At 40.9% G+C, this 26929-nt stretch overlaps 1 protein-coding gene across 1 annotated transcript in view; it reads left to right on the forward strand.

The window, feature by feature from the left end:
• LOC309556825 (lipoxygenase homology domain-containing protein 1-like) overlaps positions 1-26929 on the forward strand; it is a gene marked incomplete at its 5' end in the record, with an annotated part of 436205 nt that overhangs the window by 221317 nt on the left and 187959 nt on the right. Inside the window, 5 exons of the mRNA XM_082259345.1 lie at positions 5453-5531; positions 7073-7154; positions 15990-16045; positions 18277-18306; positions 24534-24703. Of these exons, the coding sequence (XP_082115471.1) occupies positions 5453-5531; positions 7073-7154; positions 15990-16045; positions 18277-18306; positions 24534-24703 (417 nt within the window). The remainder of the gene's footprint in view (positions 1-5452; positions 5532-7072; positions 7155-15989; positions 16046-18276; positions 18307-24533; positions 24704-26929) is intronic.

Genomic DNA, 26929 nt, shown 5'->3' on the forward strand with positions numbered 1-26929 from the left:
GAGAGATAGGGATGAGAGAGAGAGGGGTGAGAGAGAAAGAAAGAGGGGGGAGTGTGTGAGAGAGAGAGGGGGGGGTGAGAGAGGCAGCTCTAGCAACCAATGGCCAATAGAGTCTCAAGTGGAGGGGGTGGCTTTTTTGCTGCCCCCCTGCAGAGTGCTGCCCTAGGCCTGGGCCTTGTAGGCCTAGGCCAAAATACAGCACTGGTGTCTTTTATACACATAACGAGTTGTCATTAGGAGCACCTTCCTACATTGACAGGACTAATCTGTGTACCACATGAGCACATACTGTAGTCAGTCTGTGAAAGTCAGAATTATTGTTGGTTGGTAGGGGATCAAATACCTTTTTTACTCACTGAACTGAAACTCAATTTATAACATTTGTATTATGTGTTTTTTCAGGATCTGAGGTTGATATTCTGTCTCTATCATTTAAAATACACCTATGATAAAAATTATAGACCCTTTATTTCTTTCAATTGTTTCCACCACTGTATATGCAAACCTTGACTTTTACCATAAAAGTTCACATTGGCCTAACCCTTTCCGCTTCTCCAAACTCTTTTTGTTACCCCAATATAAAAAGCCTTTCTGACTAAAAGGGAGAAGAAAGGGATGTGCTGTAGTCATTTAGTAAAGCAGACACATATAGAACCTTGGCTAGGTATAGTTCTGCATCTACTCATCATTTTGACACATGGTCGAATATAACTAGTTGAGTACTAGCCTATAATGCCACTTCATTACCAGGCCATTTTTTATTTATCACCGCTGTGATAGTTTGACTAACAATTACTTGGTCATGCTACATAATACCCAAAATATGTTTATATCATTTTTGTATTAGACGAATAGAGATTTCTTCTGTGGTATTTAATAATCAAAGATTTCTTTTTATTATTATTATTATTTTTAAGAAAAGGAAAAGGCCAAAAAAACCCTGCTTCCCTTACTTTCTGTTATAAAACATATCAACTAAAAATGGCAGGACAGTACACGCATCACCCAATGACCCCTTTTTGAAAAAGCAGACATCACAAGGTGATCTGATTTTTACGACAAATGTTTGGAAATAAAGAAACATGCTGGTATTGGGATGGGTCAATCATAGAGCTTGGTGATGGTACACTAAATACAGTGCATCATTAATTGTTCAGGCCACATAGAGGGAGAAAGATTAAAGGGTTAATGTACAAGTCACATATGGTAGAAGGAAGGAGATTAGGGGGTTAATAGGCAGTTATGCAGGGCATAGAGGTTAAGATAAGGAAAGAGGTTAATATACGGTCACTGTAGAGACAGCTGAGGTATACAGGAAAAGAGAGTGGTAAAAGGGTTAAAAATGGTCCCACAATCATATGAATACCTTTAAAATCTAATATCTGCTGCTGCCTGTAATCCTCTACCAATAAATGAATGATTCATTAATTTATTTATTAGTTCCTCCTCCATCCTTTCCTCCATTGAAGAAGGGGAGGACTCTCCAATGTAAACATTAATGTGTTGGTCATTACAGCTTTTACAAGGTACAGAGCCGCTCAGATAGGCACAGGATGAACAGAGGTGTTTTCTTTACTGTCATTTATAGATAGCAGTGCACAAATACATGTCCATTTCACTGTTTATTAGCATATGGCAGCAGTAATTCAAAAGATTTGGTTTGGTATAGGTTTACCAGCTCAAGCCAAAAGTTTTTATTTTGTTTTTCATAAAGCTGGGAAGGGTTTCCACTGATGTTTGTGGCCCTGCTGGGAAGATTCCCCAGTATTCCTTTCAGGACAGCAAATAGTGGAAAATCATAAACAAAGACAAAACCGCATTTTTAGTACAGCGGGCGATACTTTGTTTTATTGCTGGCTTTGCCTTCATGTCCCAATGATGTCTGTACCTCTCATTTCTTGTATGGGTGTCATAGAGACAGGAAGTGAAGGATAATCTCTGCAATAAGGCCACAGGCAGAAATAAAATCTCAACAGACATTTCTACTCTTCTCTACTCTATTCAAGACTAAAATACATTTTGACTAAAGCTGGGCTTTTAAAATGCTCTCAAACAGACTGCTGCATTCCTGTATACTGTATGTAGCTACTCAAAATGGCCACCCTTAAGTTGATACTTCAATTGTAGTATTAACTCAGATACTGTGGATTCAATGGAGCTGTTATTTTAGTTCAGTTCAATCAAAGTTAAATGAAGCAATAGGTAGAATTGAGTAGAACAAATCTGCACCTGCATTAGATCTGCTGGGGACTACGCCTATTTAGTTCCAAAATATGTTACAGCGCTTTCTAATTAACATAACAATAACTGCATTTTATATAACCATAACATTAAGTGCAAACTTCATGAACAAGGGAAACCTTTATTATGAATTCCTAAAGCGGCCAACAAAAAGGAATGAGCTGGTCACTAGGGATGATCGAACGGTTCAGGGCGACCATCGGTTCGACCCGAACATTGGCTGTTCGAGGTTCGGCCGAATTTCGAACTTATTGCTGAAAAAGTTTGGAATTCGGCAGCCAGAACCGACCAAAATGCAATGGGACAGAAAATGGGCTTTAAAAGCCCGTGATTGGACCAGAACCATTAGTAAAAGCCAATTGAGGGGGCAGGAGAATGATAGGAATGTGATTGGAGTGACTAGGGGGTCCACAGGCCAATCATTAGTGAATACGCCCCCCCAGTATATAAGATAGCCCCGGCAAATTCCTAGCATTGTAATACAGGGACATGGAAGAGAGTGGAAGCAGTTCTGTTTCTTCTGCTTCAAAAGTGTCATTTAGCATTTATTAGTGTGAGGAAAGGGATATCTAATGTAGTTAGAGTGCTTTTTTACACTTTAATTAGATGCAAAAATTTAGTTTCTGTAGGGAAAGTGTTAAGTGCCAGGGTGACCGTAATGTAGTGTAGGGTGAACTGACTCTGACTGCTATGGCAGGGTGACCAAACCCTTCCATGTCAGGGTGACCGCTATAGAAACAAGTTTGTTTCTATTAGGTCACTTACAGAGGCAGGCATTTTTTTGGGGTCTTTGGAGGCAGGCAAAACATCTGAACTTCTGTATAGGGATATGTATACACACATGTTATATGTATTTATACACTTACACATATATAGGTGTGATAGGAGCGGAGCCATATTAGTGTTAATTTTTTAATTAGCGCAAGCATAGATTTCTGCTACTATCACACCTATATATGTGTAAGTGTATAAAAACATATAAATATGTGTGTATTTATAGCCCTATACACAAGTTCAGATGTTTTGCCTGCCTCCAAAGACCCCAAAAAAATGCCCAAACAAAACGCCTGCTGCAAAAACACACCTGGGCGTTTTTGTAGCTGGCTTTTTTTTGGGCATTTTTTGGGGTCTTTGGAGGCAGGCATAACATCTGAACTTGTGTATAGGGGTATAAATACACACATACTTATATGTATATATACACCTAGACATATATAGGTGTGATAGTAGCAGAAATCTATGCTTGCGCTAATTAAAAAATTAACACTAATATGGCTCCGCTCCTATCACACCTATGTATGTGTAAGTGTAAAAATACATATAAGTATGTGTGTATGTGAAAGAAAGGAGGGATGGTGGCGCTGCCTATACTAAAAATAAATATAAATTGTGGTAAAGTTTTGTGTCTTCAATGATTGAAGATATAAAGTGCCTACGTGCTAACAAGGATATGTGCAATTGTTTATCTAAAGATCACAAATACAAAAATATAATCATTGACATCAAATGGTGCAAATCTGCAAGTGCAATATATTAAAGTGCCTACAAAAGATTTAAAGTGACTGGTGCAGAAATTAATAATATCTGTGATGAATAACAAACATAAACAGTAGGCTACAAATCGCTTTGACCAATAGTAACAGTAGTAGTTCATGCAATAATAAAGCGCTTCAAAGGAAAGTGCTATAGTGTGTGAAAAGCCCCAGTGCTACCATATACGATGGTATAGGGGTAATATAAGGTGCCAACAGTAAACAATCTAAAATATGCACAGCTCAAAAAGTCCAGTATGGAAAAAAAGTCTATATGTCACATGCAGTGACCACAGGCAAATAAATATTCACAAGTTGAAGTGGGTGACAACACTCCGGTGAATAATTGATGAGGAGTGACCCCCTGATGGGCGGTAAGGTGCTGGGTGATCCCTCCAGTGGAAAGGCACACTTACCAGAGACACCCACCCCACACAGGGGTATTAAGCGGGTGTTTAAATGATCCAACGGCCCAGCGGTATCCTCCTGTGCCTGGATGGGGGCGTCTACCGGAAACCTGGCTGGTCCTAGTGTGGGTATTCACTGGATTGGTTCCCTGTGTATTTTCCCGATAGCGGATGTGATCCGAGGTACCCCCCGATTTCACTCCCGATGGTATGCCAGATAGTGTGCCAGAGAATAAATAAGGGACATAGTGTAATGCCGTAAGGTATTTTTATTTTACATAAAACATCGAGAGGTACTCACATTTGAGCAGGTAAATCGAGCGTGTATATGGATCGGTGCGCTTGCAATCCAAGCCTCGATCTCGTGTGGAAAAGCCGGAAGTGACTCGTCACGCTGTACGCGTTTCATAGTTAATATGTCATCAGCAGCCTTTTAACTGTTAACTACGAAACGCGTACAGCGTGTCGAGTCACTTCACTTGTCTATCAAAAATGACAATTTTTAAGAACTTTTTTTGTGTGATTAATAGTCCCTGGGGCATGACCCAGAACCCTAGGCACTTTTTAGGGGCATTTATTGGGTTTTAGGGCTTCAAAATGGTGTTTTTTGATTACCGAAGTTCGGGTCCCATTGATTTCAATGGGGTTCTGAAATCCGGGCCGAACTTTCGGGAAGTTCGGATGTTCTGGCCGAACCAAACTTTTGAAAAGTTCGATCATCCCTATTGGCCACATTTAGCCCACATAAATCTACTTTATTGGGGTGATTTAGTAAAGGAGTAAAGCATGATCACTTTGCAAAAGAATTTTCACTTCGCTTAGTGAATAGGGGCATATTGTGCTTGCTTCTATCATCCAAGTAATAATCCTGCTTTTTTTAATTTGTTGTATTAGGTATTCTTTGTAAAGTGAAATTTCACCACACTCACCAAGGTAAATTGAAAATTCCTTTACAAAGTGGAAATATACTTTGCAAAGTGAACATGCTCGGTTACTCAGATAGCAAATTGGTCACTCTGTATATAGCTGCGTATATAGCTGTGTATATAGCTGCTTTAGCTACAGTAATCAGTGAACTGCTGTATATTTAAGAACATTTTCCTAGGGCCAGGTTGTCTTGAGGCTAATTGGGGATATAAAATGAACATGTTTTCTGAGCCTTTGTAAAAAGAAAATTTCTTTAGTATGTGTAATACTTCTATATGATTATTCAATATTTATCAATGTCTTTAATTGCTTTAATAGGTATTTTCTTTAATATTTCTGTTGTAGATTGATGTGTTTTGCATCCAAGCATTATCATTGGGTGAACTCCAGAAAATTCAGATTTCCCAGGATGGAATTAAAGAGGGTATTGTATGAACTAAAAAAAAAAAAAATATATATATATATATATATATATATATATATATATATATATATATATATATATATAATTTGCCCAGGCCTCACTGAAGGGCGAGTAATAATGATGCTGGACACTGTTAGTTCATTAGTATTAGAAAGGTGTTTGTTATCGGAATCCTGTTTTCTGTCCTAGGATTATTCTACTGGGGTCAGCAAAGGTAAAGGAGTATATTTGCATTTTAACCCCTTTGTGTCTAAGGATAAAACAAATCTAAATGCCTTAGCCCAATTTTAAAATTTTGACATGTGTTAGTAAAACCATACATATCATCACAACAACTTTGCGCATATCGTGGTTTTTTTTCCAGGACAAATTGGGTTTTCATTTGGTGGTAAACAGTAATAGATATCTCCTGATTTTTTTTTTTTTCAAAGGAAAACTGGCCCAAAATAGTAAAAAAAAAAAACGTTTTAAAAAAAATGTAACTGTATATTTCTTGCTACTACCATAACCTACTACCAAAAAACAACTCAAAATATATTCTCCTGCTCTTGACGATCGCAGCAATACCACATATGTGTATGTTAGTTGTTTTTACCCGTAGTACAGCCCAAAAACAATAGTGCGCATCTTGCATTTTTTTTAATCCTACCTAAAACACACCGACAGTGACACTGATACTAATTTAATTGAAAAAAATGCTGTCAAAAACTTTTGACCCTGACCTTTACCCAAACACTATCTCTTGCACTGACCTAGATCAAACCTTAAGTCCTGGTTCACACTACCGCGACTTGTCAGGCGACTTGTCAGCCTGTCAAGTCGTGGTCCATTCTGTGCTACGGGAACCGTTCTAATAGGAGCAACTCAAGTCGATCCGACTTAGAAAATAGTTCCTGTACTACTTCGGGGGTGACATCGGAGCGACTTGCATTGACTTCCATTATGTGAAGTCCGTGCAAGTCGTGCTGAAGTCGTGGTGCACGCGACTTCACAGGTTGCCCCCGAAGTCGGATCGCCATAGTGTGAACCGACACTTAGCTAGGTATTTATTTATTTATTTGTAAATATTATTTTTTTTTCTTTCCTTACACATTTTTTTCTTACTCTGCAAGGACAGAGAATGATACAATGTATCTCTCCCATCCATTGACAGAGACAGAAAATATGGGAGCGGGCTTCACAGTGACTGATCACTGTGATAGACAATCAGAGGCTATCACACAGATCAGGTGACCCAGAATCGGCTGTTCATTGGAACAGGACCCAGAACTCTCAGTGAGACCCTGGTCTCTGTGCTGGGAGCACGGTGCTCTCCCAGCACAAAGGGAGATACACAAATACGCGGGCCACAGGAAAAAACCCAGTCCAGTGGGGCTGCGTATTTGCATAGAGTCGGTATGAAGGGGTTAAGCACTAATTATATTTAAACTAATGAAAATAAAAAAAAATTATAACAAATTATAACATCAACAAATACATTTAGTGGCAAGTTATTATTGTACAAATACACAGCTTATAACACATATTTATTTTCAATCTAGGCAAAGGCTGGTTCTTGGATAAAGTAGTTGTACGATATACTATGGATGGAGATGATCATAAGATTTTGTTTCCATGCAGCAGGTAGGTACTTGCCAATGTTTTTCTAAAGTATGAGACTGCATGGGAAAGCATTAAAATGAGAAAGAACAATAAAAATGAAAAATTCCTTTCAGTATAGTGCCTGGGTGGTCTCCTTAGTCTACCTGTAAAGTGGCACATCTGTACTGTGTATAGAAGCTGCTGCAGAAATAATTGCATTTATAATGCCAAAAAACTTACATTTTCCCTGCAAGCTTTCTTTATTTTGTAAACAACAGCTTAGGGAGTTTGTTTGATGAGGCCACAATGTAGTGCACTGGGAACAAGATTAGAGATTTTTTTGGATAAATTCTAGTATCTCTTCTGCAGACTTTGGATAATAGTAACAGGTGCGGAAAAATTGGTCTTTGTGTGTCGAAGGTGCCGTCACACAGTAACTCTATAGAGGTACTCTTGATGAAAGCAAGAATTGCCTTGCTATCAAAAATTAAAATCATTTGCACCTGTCAAACAGGTGTGGAAAAATTGGTCTTTGTGTGTCGAAGGTGCCGTCACACCGTAACCCTATAGAGGTTCTCTTGATGAAAGCAAGAATTGCTGTAAAAAATGTAAATCATATGCATCTGTCAAACAGGTGCGTAAAAACAGCCTAGAAGTCTTGCAGAGATTCCACATCCCAAAAACACTTAATCTGTAACATCAGTATCAGGGGCTTCACAACTGCTGGTAATCCAGGACTGATTCATTTTGATAAATGTCAGATGGCCCAGGGAGTCTGTAGACAGACACGTTCTATTATCAGTAACAAAAATTCCAGCAGCACTGAATGCCCATTCGGAAAGCACTCTGGATGCAGGGCAACCCAGCAGCTCAATTGCATACTGGTAAACTTCTGCCCAGTGGTCTATTTTCATGACCCAGTAATCCAGTGGATCGTCAACTGGAAAGGTCTCCATCTCTGTTTTCATCCCTAGATAATTGTCCACAATATGATGCAGATGCTACAGATGGGATATGGAAGCTGAGAGCCCTGGGCGGTGAAGACTAACAAAATTGTCAAATGCATCACTTAAATGGCCTCCTCCTCCACTACTCCTCTTTTGACCAACAGAAGCCTCAAAACTATGACTTTCCTCTTTCCCCTTGTATAACGGAGGTCAAGGAGGGTTGCCAACCAATATTGATCCTTCTCCTTGATGCCATGTATTCTTGGGTCCTTTCCCAGGCTTTGAAGCATGAGGGAACCAATGCAGTGCAAGTTTGTGAAGGCATGAGAAGCAGACTTCTCAGGGTTACTGAGGATTACAGTATCTGGAACTGCCTCCTCCCAGCCACATACTACTCCCAAGGGTTCTGGGCATGAAAAAAAAATCTGTTAAGAGTTGACTATGTCTTCCTCTGCTTCAATGCCTCCAAAACTGCCAGAATCCTCCTCCCCCTTCCTCTCCTCTTGTGCGTTCTGTGGCATAGGAAGAATGGTGTCTGCATAAAGCGGGCCTTGAGAGGAAAGGAAGTCCTCCTCTTCCTCCCGCTGCTCTGCCGCGACTGTTCTGTCTATAATGCCATGCAGAATCTGATCCAGCAGGAACACAACAGGGATTGTGTCACTGATGCATGCATTGTCACGGCTCACCATCCTTGTGGCCTCCTCAAATGGTGACAGTACAGTGCCGTTGGCGTGTGAAAAAAAAGCTGAGCCGACCTGAGGCTGTAGTTGTGCCATACTCACACAGGTGCTTGCTGACGGCCCTCTGCTGTATGTGCAGCAGCTGTAACATTGCCAAAGTTGAGTTCCACCTGGTGGGTGGGCATGTCACAAATGAGGCAGTTTACGGGCAGGTGCAAGTCCCGCTGAATTTCAGCTAACCGAGCACTGGCTGTGTATGACCACCTGAAATGGCTATAGACTCTTCTGGCCTGCTTTAGCAGATCTTCCCACCCTGGGTACCTATTTAGGAAATGCTGCACCACCAAACTGAGGACATGTGCCAGGCATGGCACATGTGTCAATTTTCCCTGTCTAAGGGCAGACAGGAGGTTTGTGTTATTATCGCACACAACCATTTCTGGCTCCAGCTGGCATTGCGTGAATCACCTCTGGGCCTGCCACTGCAGAGCTGCAATAATCTCTGCTCCAGTGTGGTTCCTGTCCCCTGGACACATCAACTAAAACACTGCATGGCACCTTTTATCCTGACTCATTGAATAGCCCCTTAAACGCTTAGGGGGTATTTGTGGTTCATAGGACAATTCAGTAGAGGAGGGCATTGAGGAGGAGGAGGGGGTAGAGCTGACAAATCTTGCATCACCACTAGCTGTATGAAGACATGGCGCACCCCTCTGAATTCCAAACAGAAATACTCAGTGTGCTGTGAACAAAATATAGCGTTCCTGACCAGGCTTGCTGGACCACGTGTCAGCATTGCCATTGTCAGACGTAAAGGCAGAAGTTGTAAAGCCAGCAACTTTGACAAGCTTGCATTTAGATGCTAGGCATGTGGGTGGCAGTGACTGTATTTTTTTCTCTGCATCAGATTGGGCAGAGAAATTTTCTGGCTATAGTCTACAGCTGGTGGTGTGATACTGGCAAATGTGGGACCTGGGACACTCTGCGTTATACCATCCTCCCTGTCAGCGGAGCCTGCTGTGAGGTCACGAGATATAGCGGGGGGTAGACTTAGGTGAGTATGGGGGGGGCAGAATTGCATCCCCTTTGTGTGGCTTTCAGTTGCCAATGAACTGAGTGGTGGGACTTTAAATGCCTTGTCATGCATGTGGTATCCAAATGGCTGGTGTTTTTGCCACGCTTGATGTGCTTGAAACAAAGCTTTAAAATTGCAACAGTGCGATCGGCTGCCCTTTTACATAAAAAGGCCTAGGCAGCTGAGCTGTGGGAAGGGTTCCGGGAGATAACAGCTCCACAATGTGATGGAATAGGGTGACTGCTCTCTACTCTTCCATGATGGCTGCCTTGATGGGGTTGTGCCTCACCCTCACTTTCCTCCTCTGCTCTATCCGGCACCCAAGTCGCATCAGTCAGCTCATCATCATCATCTCCTCCATCCTCATTACCACTGGAGACAACTTGGCAATACACTGTGGCTGGGGGAACATGACTGCAAATTTGTGTGCCAGTGTTCTCCCCTCTCTGTAGGCTCATTGTCTTAGCTTCCTCAACCTCAGAACCAACGTCTGTATCAAGTAATGGCTGTGCATCGTCAAGGAGCAAGTGGCTGACACTGTGTTCAAATAACTCAGCTGACTCCTCCATGCCTGATTCTGGGGCTATGGCAGGAACAGCTGTGGACAAGGAGGCAGATTTAGCCACTCTGGCAGCTGCAATGGACTGCGCACTAGTTTCTGCTTGGGTGATGGAGGATGAGGAGGATGAGTTTGGTACTGTGGTTTAGTAAACCAGTCCACTACCTCCTCTGCATGCTGTGGCTGGATAGCACGGGCAACATCACTAAGCAGAGGAAATGATGCCCTACCTGAGGACTGACCACGTCCACCTTTGCCAGTAGACACGTACGTTGCTGGCCCCCCTAACATTGCCATGGGAACGTCTGCCTATCAGTGTTGGCCTCTAGACATAATATGAAGGTGCTTATTAACAAAATGTAATAAAGATGTGGAAATATGTACACGGATGCACTTTAATCAATTAATATGTATAGTCTCCTCACCTCTTGACACCCAACAAGCTCACTGGACCCAACACAGTGGAGCATTATGTATATCTAGCATAGCACATTAAAAAAGCATGTATTCGTTATAAAAGTATGTACCATGTATACATAGTGGTGTAGTAATGGCCCATTCAGACCTTGGTGTCCTGGTGTTTTGTTTTAATGCACGCATATTAACCACTTAAGCCCCGGAAGATTTTACCCCCTTCCTGACCAGGGCCTATTTTGGATTCGGCACTGCGTGACTTTAACGGACAATTGCACGGTCGTGCGGCACTGTACCCAAATGAAATTGACGTCCTTTTTTTCCCACAAACAGAGATTTCTTTTGGTGGTATTTGATCACCTGTGCGATTTTTTGATCATGCACTATAAAAATTCCCCCCAAAAAATGTAAAAATCTAAATTTTTAAACATTTTAGGCCAATTTGTTTTCTGATACATATGTTTGGCAAAAAAAAATTGCAATAAGCGTATTTTGATTGGTTTGCGCAAAAGTTATTGCGTTTACTAACAAAGGGAAAGATTTTTGTCATTTTTGTTGTTTTTTTTTTTAACGCGTAATGGCGGCGATCTGCGATTTTTTTGCGGTACTGCAACATTGCGGCGGACAGATCGGACCCTTGACTGACATTTTTGACACTTTTGGGGTTACCAGTGACATTTCTACAGTAATCAGTGCTATACATATGCACTGTTACTGTAAAAATACACTGGCAGTGAAGGGGTTAACTTTATTTGGGAGGGAGGGGCTGTGTGTGTCCCTAGGGGCGTGATTCTTACTGTGATTGGCTGTGGCTCTAGCTGTAAGGACACTGATCAACGGATCTACATAGTAGATCCATGTGATCAGTGTCTTTACAGCGAGGAGAATGACAGGCAGCTTGTTTACACAAGCTGCCTGACATTCTCCCTCTCCCCCGACGATCGCCGAGTGGCCGGCGGACATCGGGTCCGCTGGTCACACGCGCGGGGGGGCCCGTGACCGCGCGGGAGCGTGCCTCCGCGGGCGCGCACTCGCTCCCCAGACCCTCACAGGCTAGTGACATTAATTAACGTCACTCTGCCTGGCAGGGGCTGACCGCCGCAGTAAATCTACTTGCGGCGGTCGGCAAGCGGTTAAGGAGTAATGGCGGCGATCTGCGATTTTTTTTTTGCGGGACTGTGACATTGCAGCGGACAGATCGGACCCTTGACTGACATTTTTGAAACTTTTGGGAGTACCAGTGACATTACTACAGTGATCAGTGCTAAAAATATGCACTGTTACTGTAAAAATGACACTGGCAGGGAAGGGGTTAACTTTATTTGAGAAGGAGGGGTTAAGTGTGTCCCTAGGGGCGTGTTTCTAACTGTGAAGGGATGTGGCTGTTTGTGTAACAACAGAGAAATACGATCCTATATAGCAGGACCGTATGATCTCTGTTCTTAAACAGGGGAGAATGACAGGTGGCTTTGTTTACATTAGCCGCTTGCCTTTCTCCCTCTCCACCCGACGATCGCGATTGACCGGCGGACATCAGGTCTGCCAGTCACACGCGCGGAGGGGTCCGGGAACGAGCGGGGGGGAGCGCTTCCGGCGGCGCGCTTTTGCCCCCTAGAGCCTCACAGGCTAGTGACGTACCCCTACGTCACTTTGCCTGTGAGGGGCTGACTGCCGCCGTATATAGTCGTGCGGCAGTCGGCAAGTGGTTAACATAAGCACATAAAAGAGAAAAGGAGGCGCAAACACCTAGTGCATTACCCGTGGACACCTTTAAAAAGTTTATTAAAATGCCAAAGACATACTCACAGACACGAAGAGCAAAAAGCGCATATAGAGAGTCTACCACATGTGGAAATGAACATGTCCCTGTAATTGAACCGCTGACGTGTTTTGGGAGTCACGCTCCCTTCCTCAGAGCTCTGTCTGTGTCTCATGTCTGTGAGTATGTCTTTGGCATTTTAATAAACCTTTTAAAGGTGTCCATGGGTAAGGTGTTTGCGCCTCCTTTTCTCTTTCATGTGCTTATGTTTGGAGTTCCCTGCCTGAATGAGAGCGGCACTCCTATTATCCCCATCAGAGTGAGCATTTGGTAATTCCGTTGTATGTATATTAACATTCATTTTTTTCACATGTGTGTTGTGTTAGACCACACTGTTCAATTAAATGGGCTGGCAATACACCAAAATGTCCAAAAAACAGACTAGCATCGATTTTAGCAATGCACATCACATCATGACAACACCATGATAAGACACCACCATGATACATTGAACCTGCACTGTCCTAGTGCTTTGGGATACCATTCAAAAAAGGGGTGGATCGAGAGTCTAGTCTTGGGAGGGGCAGTGCATTACAAAAACATTAAACTTCGCTAAAAGACTCGAGTGTCGCTGCTTGTGTAATCGAGCCCATTGTTTCAGTCATAAGCAAATTTGCAATATAGTAGCTGCAACAATGTGAAAAACTTGAATTTTGTCAGAAAATATTCTGGATTGAATATTTTTTATACCAGACTGCTCTTATTATTTGCATAAAATAAACTATATATAGATTTGTTTTTTAAATGAGACTTGTTCTACCTTTTTTTGTTACAATATACTATTAGGATATCCAATAAAGTCCCATTGAACTGGTATCCATCAATATCTAATCAGGGATATGGATACCAGTAACAATACTGATGCCTGATCTACACCACACTGTAGGGTTGAAAACTGGAAAATGCGATAATTTAGAGTGGCGGGTCTGGTCTTCCTTTTCATGTAATATACCACCCCTGTGCATTTTAACCACTTACTAGCCTACATGATATGCATGTCATCTATTAGGTAGCACTGTGGCTAAGTGGTTAGTACGTCTACCGGTAGCACTAACGTTGTCAGTTTAAATCCCAACTATGGCACTACCTGCCTGGAGTTTGCATGTTCTCCTTGTGCTTGTGTTGGTTTCCTCCAGGTACCCAGGCTTCCTCCCGCACTCCAAAGACATGCTGGTAGGTTAACTGGCTGCTGTCTAAATTGTCCCTAGTATGTGTATGTATTTTTGTGAGTTAGGGACCTTAGATTGTAGGTTCCTTGAGGGCAGGGACTGATGGGAACATACAATATATATGTAAAGCGCAGCATAAATTGTTGGCACTATATACATAAATATCTGCAAAAGACAGAAATATTTATTTTCCTTTTTCTGTCTTGCTACTAAAATAATAATTTCCTTTTTTTTTTCAGTACATTAAGTTCCTCAAGTTTTCATTGTGCCTGATAGCACCAGGTTAACATAGCTGCTTGGGGAAATGATTCAAATATTTAGTGTCAGTATGAGGAGATATGTGACTGGCTTGTCAGTTAAGTATCAGTGTTGTTTTACTGCGTGGGGCAGAGAAATAGCACAGCAAATCTAATTATACTGACATTTGTACCATTTTTCTACAAGATTGTCTTATGACAACATGAATTTTAATTTTACTGTTTTGGCTGCAGTGTAGTGAACTACTGCATATCTTGCTGTTTTAGATTAATACTTTCATTACTGTCTTCAAAAATATCATAATAATATTCAAATGATAGCAGCAGCTACATATTCGCCTTGCTGAATCCCCTACATGTGAAAAAGGACTTGAAGTCAGTGGGTTATATTTAGATGTTAAATGGTCAATTGAAGGCGTTTCTTATCTGCTGTCAGGGTTTGTGAGACGCATCGCGAGAGATGTAAACCTAATGAAGTCAGCCGTGTTCAATGTAAAACGTCTTGTCAGAAGGAATTTATTCAACACTAAGCTGAGGACTTTAATTCCAGGACAGAAAAATTGCATCATATTTTCTTGCCCAAGGCAACTGAGGGACACTGATTGATAGTAGAGGAAAACACAAAATTACATTGCAGAACATGCAGATTTGCACTTCTAGGAAAGGGGAACTGATCAACTGTCACTATTTCAAATCACTTTTGCCCAGAGTACAAGGAATACAATGAGAGGAAGGAACTTGATTATGGTAATGTAGACTTCAAAAGTTTCCTACATTATAAACACAATACTGATCATTTATAAACTAGAAATATGGATCGGCAGGTCTCTTAATGCTGTGCCTCCATATTTGGAGTGGTTATATCATGGTGGCCGTACAAACCCAGATTTTTTTATGTGATCGGTAATTGCATATTGAATATTGTTTTTTGAAACAACACCAGTGCTAAATTTGTCTGTATCAGCCTGGTTGCTTTTAATAACAGAAAGTGATCAGATACTGTTGACTCTCTTAAATAACATTTTGTACTTTGAGGAAAACAGATATATCGAGACTCTTTTGTGTTAAAGTTAATGGCATTAATGCTGGAACAAATGGTACCCTGAGTAATTGATGAAAAAAATTGAATGTTTTTCCCCTTCCAAACATTATCTTTACATTTTTTGGTCTTTATAACATATAAAGCACTGTCATCTTTCCTTCCACTAGTATTGTTTCTATTTTGCATTTCTTCGAGGAGCAAAAGAAGAAACATTGGCCCTCACAATATCCTTTCCATATTTCTTTCTTGCCACAAATAATTGTGTCACTTTTTTTTCCAGCTGAGCAATTATGAGAAAAACTCATAGTTCACCATACAACCTTCAAAACTTATCTAGCTTAAAAAAAAGAAGACTCTTAGGAGTTTGATTTGCTAAAACTGGAAAGTGCAAAATCTTTAATGAAAACTGAGTGATTAAACACCATTGATCGCTCAGTTCTCCCCCTTCAATCTCCACAATCTCCAGCTCTGTGCTTTCGCTTCCAATGCTCACTGGAATGCTGGGCTGTGGAGGGGGTGGAAGGGGCTGGCTTAGCCTCTCAGTGGATTCAACCAGTTAGCATGTACCCTATGGTTACATTTTGGATGCACATTTGCTTTGAATTAATGTCAGTTCTGAAATAATATCTATAAACAGTAGTTGCTAGTTTTAACTGTGTTCCCTGTTTAATAAAGTCTTTGAACTCTTTCAGTGTAGTTTATGAATACTGTTTAATTATGCAAACTGAGATATGTTTTTCAGGATTTTGTTGTGTTGCCAGCTCTCTTTAAAAAAAGTATTTTTATTTTCTCTTGATCGAATGATGAAACCCATTGTTTTGCAGAGAGATGCAATTGCTGTATGCTGTCTTTTCATATTTTAATCTGTTAAATCTGTAGTGCTTGGATGACTTATTTCTATGTGTTCTTACTTAGATGGTTTGATGTGAACCGAGAGGATGGAAAAACTGAAAGAACTCTGATTTCCAATGGTAAGTAACTATATTATTACACACACAAAAGAAAAGAATCCTCACAGTTTCATGTGCCCCAGAGGTTTCTAACATGCAATGACTAAGTAATAATTTTATGGTCTGATCAACTAACTTATAGGGAAAAATCTGATATCTATGATGTGCCTTCTGAATCCAAACGGAGTAAAATAATAATAGAAAATAAAATGAGAAGGCTTTTTGGTTCAAATAGACAACATGGATACTTTTTGTGTACCACACTTGGTAAACAATGAGGCTCATATGGGCTTTTTTTTAGGCGAAACTGGATACTAAATAGTTTTACTTTTACAATTTGTATTATTTTTTTTTTTATGTAAGGCAGTTTCTGCCCAAGTCAAGGAAACATGGATGGCTGTGCAAACTAGGTAAAAAATATTGGCAGTGGGGAAGGATGCTACAAGTGGGGCCCAACTGGATTTTGTAGGGCCCCCACATTTGGTGGGAGACTCATCTTAATCTCCTTCAGTCGTTTTTGGCCTTTTCCTGTAAGTCTTAGGGCAGGCAGCAGAAGAACATTAAGCATAAAGCCATAAAGCCATTAGCAGTCCACCCTACCTCATAATTCAACCTTAAAACCCAAAGCAGCTTTTGCCAACACCCACCCTACCATCTACAGTAACAACCTTCCCATGCTAGGTTTCTTTCCTCCATTTTCTGGAGGGGAAGAAAAAAGTGTCCCCAAACCACCCTTATGTTCAGCAAGCAAAAAAGGTTGACTATTGGGTGTTGGGAAGGTACCGTTGCCTGGAGGTGGCCCAATATGTACTTGAGGCAGTGACTTGTGCTGCTGCAAGCATCATGTCAGAAAGGGCCTCTAGTACAGGCATAATTTGTGACCAAGAAGTCAAATTTATTAAAATGAATTGGATCTGGATCGCAGAATATCACTGTAGATGTTAATGACAACATCAAATCAAAACATTTATTTTTCATTTGTTTAAATAAGAAAAAATTAATACCTCTATACCTCTTCCCTGGGCCAGTTGATAACCTCCCATGGCTTCCAATACCTCCCCCTCAGTCTCCTCACGTATAAGTCTCATACCACCACCATTACTAGTAAAAATAAATAAAAATTCCATAAATATATCCCATAGTTTGTAGACAGTATAACATTTGCGCAAACCAATCAAGATACGCTTATTGGGATCTTTTTTTACCAAAAATATGTAGAAGAATACACATTGGCCTACATTTATGAAAAATTAACGTTTTTACATTTTTTAATTGGATATGTTTTATAGCAGAAATTACAAAATATATATATATTTTTTCAAAATTGACGGTCTTTTTTGTTTATAGCGCAAAAAATAAAAAATGCAGAGGTGATCAAATACCACCAAAAGAAAGCTCAGTTTTTGGGGGAAAAAAGGACATACATTTTTTTGGGTACACCGTTGCACGATCGCGTGATTGTCAGTTAAGCTAACGCAGTGGCGTATCTCAAAAAAGGGCCTGGTCATGAAGGGGCTACATCTTTCTGAGTTTAAGGTATCTCGCAAGCATATAATTAAAAGGATTGGTGTTTTCCCATGTCACCCCATAAGTCTTCTTAAAATTAAAAGGTGGACCCTCTCCTTGCTTTTCTGTATTTTTCAAGTTTTCTTCTTGTTTTTTCTTTTGGATTGGTACATAGGGGAATGCCCAGCTCCCTTTGCCCTTATGGGCAATCCCCTAATATATATGAAAATGTCTACAGAATCTATTTTCAAGATTCCCTTCCATACTTTATTTGGTTTAAATTTACCATTTTCAGACTTCATGATGGGTTCAACAAATACCCTATGAATTGAACCCAGACACATCGATCATCCCTAATGGCCATTATAACCAGTCTTCTAGTTTACATTTCCCTGTATTAAATTATGTATTGAATTTGATATTTGACATGTTTATTAAGTTAAACTAGGAGTATTACTGATGGGCATTCATGTGTGTATTTATAGAAGTGAGCAGTTGATCAGTGAACCCCACATGAAAAAAAAATGAATATAAAGAGAATACAAATACACTGATTAGTGTTTCCTAGTCATTGCTCCACTGCAAGGGGAAAAATTGGTGTTTCATAGAAAACTGAGAAGAGAGAATGGCTTGATGATTCAGCTCTCTAATGATAATGTAAAGTGTTGTGAATTCTCAGCTCATTACCATCTTATTATTCATTTGGAGAACTGACTGATGATTAATTTCATCCTTTTCATTTGCAGAAATGGAAAATCCGGAAGAGGACACTGAAGGTAAGAAACGCAGCAGCCCAGAGGAGATAATCAAACATTATGAATCAGCATATGGAAAGTCATTTTGAAGTGAAGAATAAAACACACACATCGCTTCGAAGGAAAGCACAGAGCTAACATGTTTACATTAATGAAATCTTCTAATATGATGGAAATGTCTAACTACAGGCCTGAAAATAATTGAAAATATTCTACTCAAATTATGGGTCTTGTATTATTCCCCCAGTGGCTCCTTCAATTATGATTTTAAGACTCTTAGGGGAAAATTTACTAAAACTGGTGCACTCAGAATCTGGTACAGCTGTGTTTGGTAGCCAATCAGCTTCTAACGTCAGCTTTTTCAATTAAGCTTTCGCAATGAAACCTGGTGATTTTTGTGATTTTGATTGGTTTCTATGCAGAGCTGCACCAGATTTTACATTCTCCAATTTTGGTAACCTTTTTCTGTTAAAAATGTGATTCAGATTCAGATGTAATGTACCTAATCTACACTATATTGCCAAAAGTATTGGGACACCTGCCTTTACACACACATGAACTTTAATGGCATCCCAATCTTAGTCCGTAGGGTTCAATATTAAGTTGGCCCACCCTTTGCAGCTATAACAGCTTCAACTCTTCAAGGAAGGCTATCCACAAGGTTTAGGAGTGTGTCTATGGTATGCTCTTGGTATGCTCACGCCTTAAGAGTTCCCTTCACCAGAACTAAGTGGCCAAGCCCAACCCCTGAAAAACAATCCCACACCATAACCCCCCCTCAATCAAATGATTTGGACCAGTGCACAAAGTAAAGTCCCTAAAGACATGGATGAGCGAGTTTGGGGTGGAGGAACTTGACTGGCCTGCACAGTCCTGACCTCAACCCGATAGAACACCTTTGGGATGAATTAGAGCGGAGACTGCATGCCAGATCTTCTCATCCAACATCAGTGCTTGAGCTCACAAATGCATTTCTGTAAGAATGGTCAAACATTCCCAGCGACACACTCCTAAACCTTGTGGACAGCCTTCCCAGAAGAGTTGAACTTGTTATAGCTGCAAAGGGTGGGCCAACTCAATATTTAACCCTAAAGACTGGGATGCAATTAACCACTTCCGGACCGGAAGGATTTGCCCCCCTTATTGACCAGGCAATTTTTTGTGATTCGACACTGCATTACTTTAATGGAAAACTGCGACATTGTACCAAAAAAAAAAAAAAAGGATGTCCTTTTTTTCCCACAAATAGAGATTTCTTTTGGTGGTATTTAATCACCTGTGTGATTTTTATTTTTTGCGCTATAAACAAAAAAAGAGCGACATTTCTGAAAAAAAAAAATATATATATTTTTCACATTCTGCTATATAACATTCCCCCCAAAAAAATCACAATAAATCACAACACATTTTTTTTCATCCTTTTAGGCCAATTTGTATTCTGCTACATATTTTTGGTTAAAAAATTGCAATAATAGTATTTTGATTGGCTCTGAGCAAAAGTTATCGCGTCTACTAACTACCGGAAAGATTTATGTCATTTTTATTTATTTTAATGTTTTTACTAGTAATGGTGGCGATCAGCGATTTTTAGCAGGACTGTGACATTGCGGCGGACAGATCGGACCCCTAACTGACATTTTTGACACTTTTGGGGGGACCAGTGACATTACTACAGTAATCAGTGCTAAAAATATGCACTGTTACTGTAATAATGACACTGGCAGGGAAAAGGTTAACCTAGGGGTGATTAAAGGGTTACGTGTGAGCCTCATCCCTGATCGCTGCACTGCGCGCCCCCGGGGGCGCGCAGTAGCAGCTAGAGCGGGCGGACGTCATATGACGGCCGCCCGGAACGGTAAAGCCATCCTGCCGGCGTCATATTACTATGCGCCAGTATGGATGTGGTTAAGAGTCGGTTCACATACAGGTGACCCGACTTGCCGGGGCGACCTGTAAGGTCGCGGTGCACAGCGTGCACCGCGACCTCGGAGAGACATGCACGGACTTCATATCATTGAAGTCAATGCAGGTCGCTCCAGGCCGCCCCAAAGTAGTACAGGACCCTTTTTCTAAGTCGGAGCGACTTGTGTCACTCCTATTAGAATGGGTCCTGTGCTAATCTATGACCAGGTCGCCTGACAAGTCGCCCCAGTGTGAACCGGCTCTTAAAGTTCTAGTTCACTAGTTTATAAATATTATTTGGAAAAATGTTGGAACAAAAAGTGTGATGGCAGATAACATAGCTATGAAGTATAGTACAATGCATAGAAGATGTCTACTATTTACTGATTTAGATAGTGGGCAAATGTCAATCAATGTGTGCATATCTGTTTTTTTTGCTAAAAATATGCAGGCAACTTACAATTACGGATGGGATTTAGATTCCATGATGAAAAAGATGTTGATATCCTTAAGGCCGAATTCCATGCATGTTTTTTTGTATAGTTACATTGGTCCAGCTTGGACCAACAAAAGTATGCCTATTCCATTCCTGGCCAATCACTGGAGGTAGAGAATCACTGTAGTATTTGTTGGTACTACAATGACCCTCCATGTCTTCTGGGTCCCATGCTGAGCAGCTGCCCTGCAGCATAGTAACCACAGCGGGTCATTGAGAAAAATGTAAGGCGTTCTCTGAATGGTGCCTGTGTTGAGCAGGTCACCCCCTGTGGTTGTTATGCAGCAGGGCAGTGTGGCATGGATGACATGGACCAGAAAGGCAGTGACAGCTACTATAGCGATTCTCCATCTCCACAAGGATCAGACAGGTATTAAATATGCATATTTACACTCTTCCACGCTCGACCAATGTAGCCATGCTAAAAAATACCTTGAATTCAGCTTTAAAGATAAAATCAGCTGCAACACATTTTGTCAATCTGCAGCATCTAAAGCTTGCGATGTATTTCCTTTATATTTTTTTTTTCTTATATATATATATATATTTATTTATATCTGCCAATGGCAGAGAGCACTGATCAGAGTGTTCTGATGGGGGGACCATCTCCCTGTCAGGAACACAACAGCTCACTGAGCTCAGTGGGGGAGATCACTGAACTAACCTAGCATGGTTAGAACAAACGTGGCCAAAATTTTTGAGAATTACACAAATAATAATTTTCACAATGTCTGCTGCCTCAGTTTTTATGATGGCAATTTGCATATACTCCAGAATGTTATGAAGAGTGATCAGATGAATTGCAATTCATTTCAAAGTCCCTCTTTGCCATTAAAATTAACCTAATCCCAAAAAAACATTTCCACTGCATTTGTAATGAAGGCTTGAAGGTGCCCACGAAAGTCCAGCAAGCACCAGGACCGTATCCTACAGTTGATTCAGCTGCGGGAACGGGGGAATCACCCGTGCAGAGCATACTCAGGAATGGCAGCAGGCAGGTGTGAGTGCATCTGAATGCAGTGAGGCAAAGAGTTTTGGAGTTTTTGGAGTTTTTGCAAAAGAAGCCACTTCACTCCAGAAAAAACAAGCAACAGGTTCAGACAGATATTTTGCAAAACGTACAGGGATTTGACTGCTGAGGACTGGGGTAAAGTCATTTTCTCTAATGAATTCCCTTTCTGATTATTTGGGGCATCCAGAAAAAACCTTGTTCGGAGAAGAAAAGGTGAGCGCTACTATCAGACCTGTTTAATGCCAACAGCAAATCATCCTGAGACCATTTATGTGTGGGCATGGCTGGGACAAGGGGTGGGCATGGCTGGGACAAGGGGTGGGCAGGAAGGACGGCTGCCCTGGGCACTGTGGTATCATGTGATGTGGGAGTGGGGACACCACCCATTGAGAACTTGTTGTCAATCCTCAGGAGGCGGGTGAACAAAGAAAATCCCATAAATTCTGGCAAACTCCAAGCATTGATTATGCAAGAATGGGCTGCCATCAATCACAATGTGGCTCAGAAGTTGATTGACAGCATGCCAGAACGAATTGGAGAGGTCTTGAAAAAGAAGGATCAAGCCTGAAAATATTGACTCTTTGCATAAACCTCATGTAATTGTCAATAAAAGCCTTTGCCACTTATAAAATTGTAATTATACTTCAGTATACCATAGTAACATCTGTCAAAAAGATCTAAAAACACTGAGTCCGCAGACCTTGTGAAAATTAATATTTGTGTCATTCTCAAAACTTTTGGCCATGGCTGTACAGCTGCTCTGACCAGAGCTGAAAGTTTTTTTTTTCTTTCGTTCAACCCTATGGGGATTGAACCCAGCTTAAGTCTTTTACGTGTCCTGTGGAACATTGTCAGGGGAGCTAAAAGTGATTGAAGATTAAAATCCAAACAGGAAGCAAGGGCCATAATGGATTAAGTAAACGGAGCCTAGGCAAGAAAGCTGCTTTGGCCCTCCTCCCGAATTCATTTAAGCCCTTTAAATGACACTGGTAAGGATAGCATTAGAATCAGAAGGCCATCCCATTTGCAGTATCTGTACAGTCATGGACCCAGTCAGACACCAACTGCCTACAATCACATCCTTAATTGTCAAGTGGACAGACTGGTGTACAGCATTTGCCAACTGCACTAGCTCTTGTTTATTGCAAAAGCATGAAAGTTGTAGCTGTTCCCTTGGACATTCACCAGACCCTAAGGGGGTTCATTGGACATTGTCCCTTGGACATTCACCTGACCCTAAGGGGGTTCATTGGACATTGTCCCTTGGACATTCACCAGACCCTAAGGGGGTTCATTGGACATTGTCCCTTGGACATTCACCTGACCCTAAGGGGGTTCATTGAACATTGTCCCTTGGACATTCACCAGACCTGGGGGGGTCTTTTGTGGATAATCCTGCCTTGGTGTGAGGGAATATTTCAATTGGGAGACCTGCTGTGGTGAAAACTATTTAAGAGGTTCTCTTGCTTTGAAGCAATGGCTACTAACCTCTTATTGCATACCTGAGGAATTTCCACAACAATACACAGACGCAAAAAAAAAGACAAGGGTGTTTAAATGGTCCATCTTTTATCCCATTCTAAGGAAAAAAGTGTTGGTTTTAGATACTTTTAAATTAAAGTGGGAACAAACTTAAGAGAGACATCAGTTTACTTATGTCTTAGGAGATAATTTATACTATAATCATCATTAGTATTTATTGGTCATTTTTTACCATTATTATTGTCATTACAGTAAAACCTTATATTGAGAGTAACTTGGTTTGAGAGTGTTTTGCAAGACCAGCAAAATTTATTTTTATAAATTTTGACTTGAAAAAAAAGTGATGTCTTGATATACAAGTAGCGTCACGTCACAACTGAGTATAAAAGAGAAGAGAGGCGCCTCTAAGTGTAGCAATATGGTTACATTTAATGAAGGTTCGACATTGAGCAACTCACATGGTTGATGATTAAAACAGGCACACCTAAGTAGGTGAGAGCCAGTGGTTCAGAGGACAGTCTATTTGGACAGCTTTACCCCAGATGCCTGCGGTCCCCCCACACGGGGTTTCCGCCCGGCGGACTTTGTTTTGCTCAGTGGGGATCGATCCGCTGACCCCCACTGAGCAGGGGGATGACTGGTCCTTCTCCGCTTACTTTGCAGAGACGGAGCTGTCAGATCCCCACTTTCCTCTATGGGAGATTGGATGAAAACGGACCGCTGGTCCATTTTCAATCCGATCCTCCAGACGGGTGGAAAATAGGGGTTCCATCCATCTGGATTTCACGGACAGGATCTGATCGGATAGCAGCGGGTGTCAGCGGACATGTCACTGCTGACCTCTGCTGCTTCATAGGGGTGCATGGAGCGTCTGATCAGGTCTGCCTGAAAAACTGACAGGCGTACCTCTTCGGAAATCCTGTGTGAAAGGGGCCTTGGATGTGCCGCTTTTATTTATCAACCATGTAAGTTGCTAAATGTTGTACCTTCATTAAATGTAACCATATTGCTATACTTAGAGGCGCCTCTCTTCTCTTTTATACTCTGTAGCTGCTGCTGGATTTTGTTTCTAATCCCCTTGTGGAGGCACCATTTGTGGATGAACATATTATGGTTATACAACCTATCACATTGTTATAATCTTTTTCTGTGGACTATAAACGGAAGGATTTATGAATAAATAGTTGTGGAAAGAATTATTTCTTATGGGGAAATTCGCTTTGATAAATGAGTGCTTTGGATTACAAGCATGTTTCCAGAATGAATTATGCTCGCAATCCAAGGTTTTACTGTATATTATTTTACCTTTTTATTTATTAAAGCAAGCATTTCTTATTTTCTCTGCCTATGTCATAGACAAAATGTGGACAATGCGCATTAAAACAGCTACGGATTCTTCATGGAATAATGCTTTGAAAGTAACTGTTACTATTTATGGGTCTGAAGGAAAAACTAGAGAAATTCAACTTGTGCAACCAGATCTAGAAAGGGAGTGTTTCCTTCCTGGCTTCGAGGATGGATTTTTTGTAAGTAAACCCAATGTGTTAAAAATAAATCAAGCATTAAAATGCTCATCACTATTTTCCACTGGTGATATACATGATAAAAGTTGTGATTGTGATTCTAGATTTAATAGTGTTGTCTGTGTTTGACTATTGCAACTGGTCTGTTGTGTCTGTGTTTTTTTTTTTTTTTAAGTACAGGCTAGAAAATTAAAGAATATGCCCTATCGGTTGATGGTACCTGAGTCTTTACCTAGTTGTAAACGTTTCTGCAGTTTCCTGGACACTGTGCTGCTAGCAGTAGCTTAGTAGCAATCTACCTAAATGAGTATTACCTTTGCAGAAAAGTATCATCCTTCATCATGTACCCGACACAACCTTGTCCTGCGTTCAGTGCAGGTTCATTGTGCATCCAGTGCCTCTTCATTAGGTTTCAAATCTCATCACTTGCCTCATTAGGTTGCATCCATCATCTGGTAATCTTCATACTTTTTTGATAAATGTTCATCCAACATCTGAAAAACCTTATTCTTAAACTGATAAAATTTAATTTGTTACTAAACCCACAGCAGTAAAATCAGTCTGTATATGTAGGAAATCATGCTTGTTATACTCACTGTGGAACCTAAGGGGTTAATCCTCTGCATTGTGTAAAAAAGCAGCTTAATCCTGTCTTCCCTGATACTCCCCTTTTACTGTCCCCAATCCATCTGCTGATAGAACAGAGCCCTAGGAGGCATGCTCAATTTGGTGTGTAGTGCTAGAGAGTTTTTTTGTTTTTTTTTGGGAGGGAGGATGCATGTGATCAACACAGGGCCAATCAGCTCTTTCCAGACAGAAGGTCAGGGGTCATGCAGCCTCATAAGACAGTCAGAGGAGAATGAAAACTCCTCCTACAAGCTTTAACTAGTGCTCAGCCAGACACTGATAGAACAACAAACAAACACAGGGGCGCACAGGCCTAGTGCATTATCCTTTGGTTGGTTTATTTAAAAGAAAAGATTAAAAATACTCACAAACGAGTTCTTTGTTAAAAGCATATCACATAAGGAATGCAGTCCTCAGTTGTGTGATCTGAGGGTAGGTTATCCCTTGAATTCGTAATGGCTAACGCGTTTCGAGGCTTAGTCTCTTCCTCAGCTTAGCCTCTTCCTGAGGAAGAGGCTAAGCCTCGAAACACGTTAGCATTACGAATTCAAGGGATAACATACCCTCGGATGACACAACTGAGAACTGCATTCCTTATGTGATATGCTTTTAACCAAGAACTCGTTTGTGAGTATTTTTAATCTTTTCTTTTAAATAAACCAACCAAAGGATAATGCACTAGGCCTGTGCGCCCCTGTGTTTGTTTGTTGTTTGCAGTATTTCCAGACTTCCCTGGTCGTATAAAGGGCAGCAAGGCGACAGCATTTATCCTGGGTTGTCGAGTCCACAGCTCCAGAAACAGTGGAAAGACCCTAAATAAAGTGGACTAGAAACTACACCTCTCTGAGCGCAGGGAACTGGTGCTCTGCACCAAAAAATTATTTTTAGACACTGATAGAAGTCACAAGATTGCTTTATGCTGCTCATGGGAAAAGGTATTTAGCAGTTCATTTTTGCTAAAATAAATGCATTTCCATGTTCTGTGTACTGTGGGAGACCAGATATAGTGAATGCAGAGTCCTGGGTTTAATAGAATTTCCATGTTCTGTGTACTGTGGGAGACCAGATATAGTGAATGCAGGGTCCTGGGTTTAGTAGCATTTCCATGTTCTGTGTACTGTGGGAGACCAGATATAGTGAATGCAGAGTCCTGGGTTTAGTAGCATTTCCATGTTCTGTGTACTGTGGGAGACCAGATATAGTGAATGCAGAGTCCTGGGTTTAGTAGCATTTCCATGTTCTGTGTACTGTGGGAGACCAGATATAGTGAATGCAGGCTCCTGGGTTTAGTAGCATTTCCATGTTCTGTATACTGTGTGAGACCAGATATAGTGAATGCAGAGTCCTGGGTTTAGTAGCATTTCCATGTTCTGTGTACTGTGGGAGGCCAGATATAGTGAATGCAGGGTCCTGGGTTTAGTAGAATTTCCATGTCCTGTGTACTGTGGGAGACCAGATATAGTGAATGCAGGGTCCTGGGTTTAGTAGAATTTCCATGTTCTGTGTACTGTGGGAGACCAGATATAGTGAATGCAGAGTCCTGGGTTTAGTAACACTTTAATAAAATCATGTGATTAATTATCATAACAAAACCTCATTATC

The sequence above is a fragment of the Pelophylax lessonae genome (genome assembly GCF_965119305.1).
Source record: "Pelophylax lessonae genome assembly, chromosome: 5".
Taxonomy (NCBI): domain Eukaryota; kingdom Metazoa; phylum Chordata; class Amphibia; order Anura; family Ranidae; genus Pelophylax; species Pelophylax lessonae.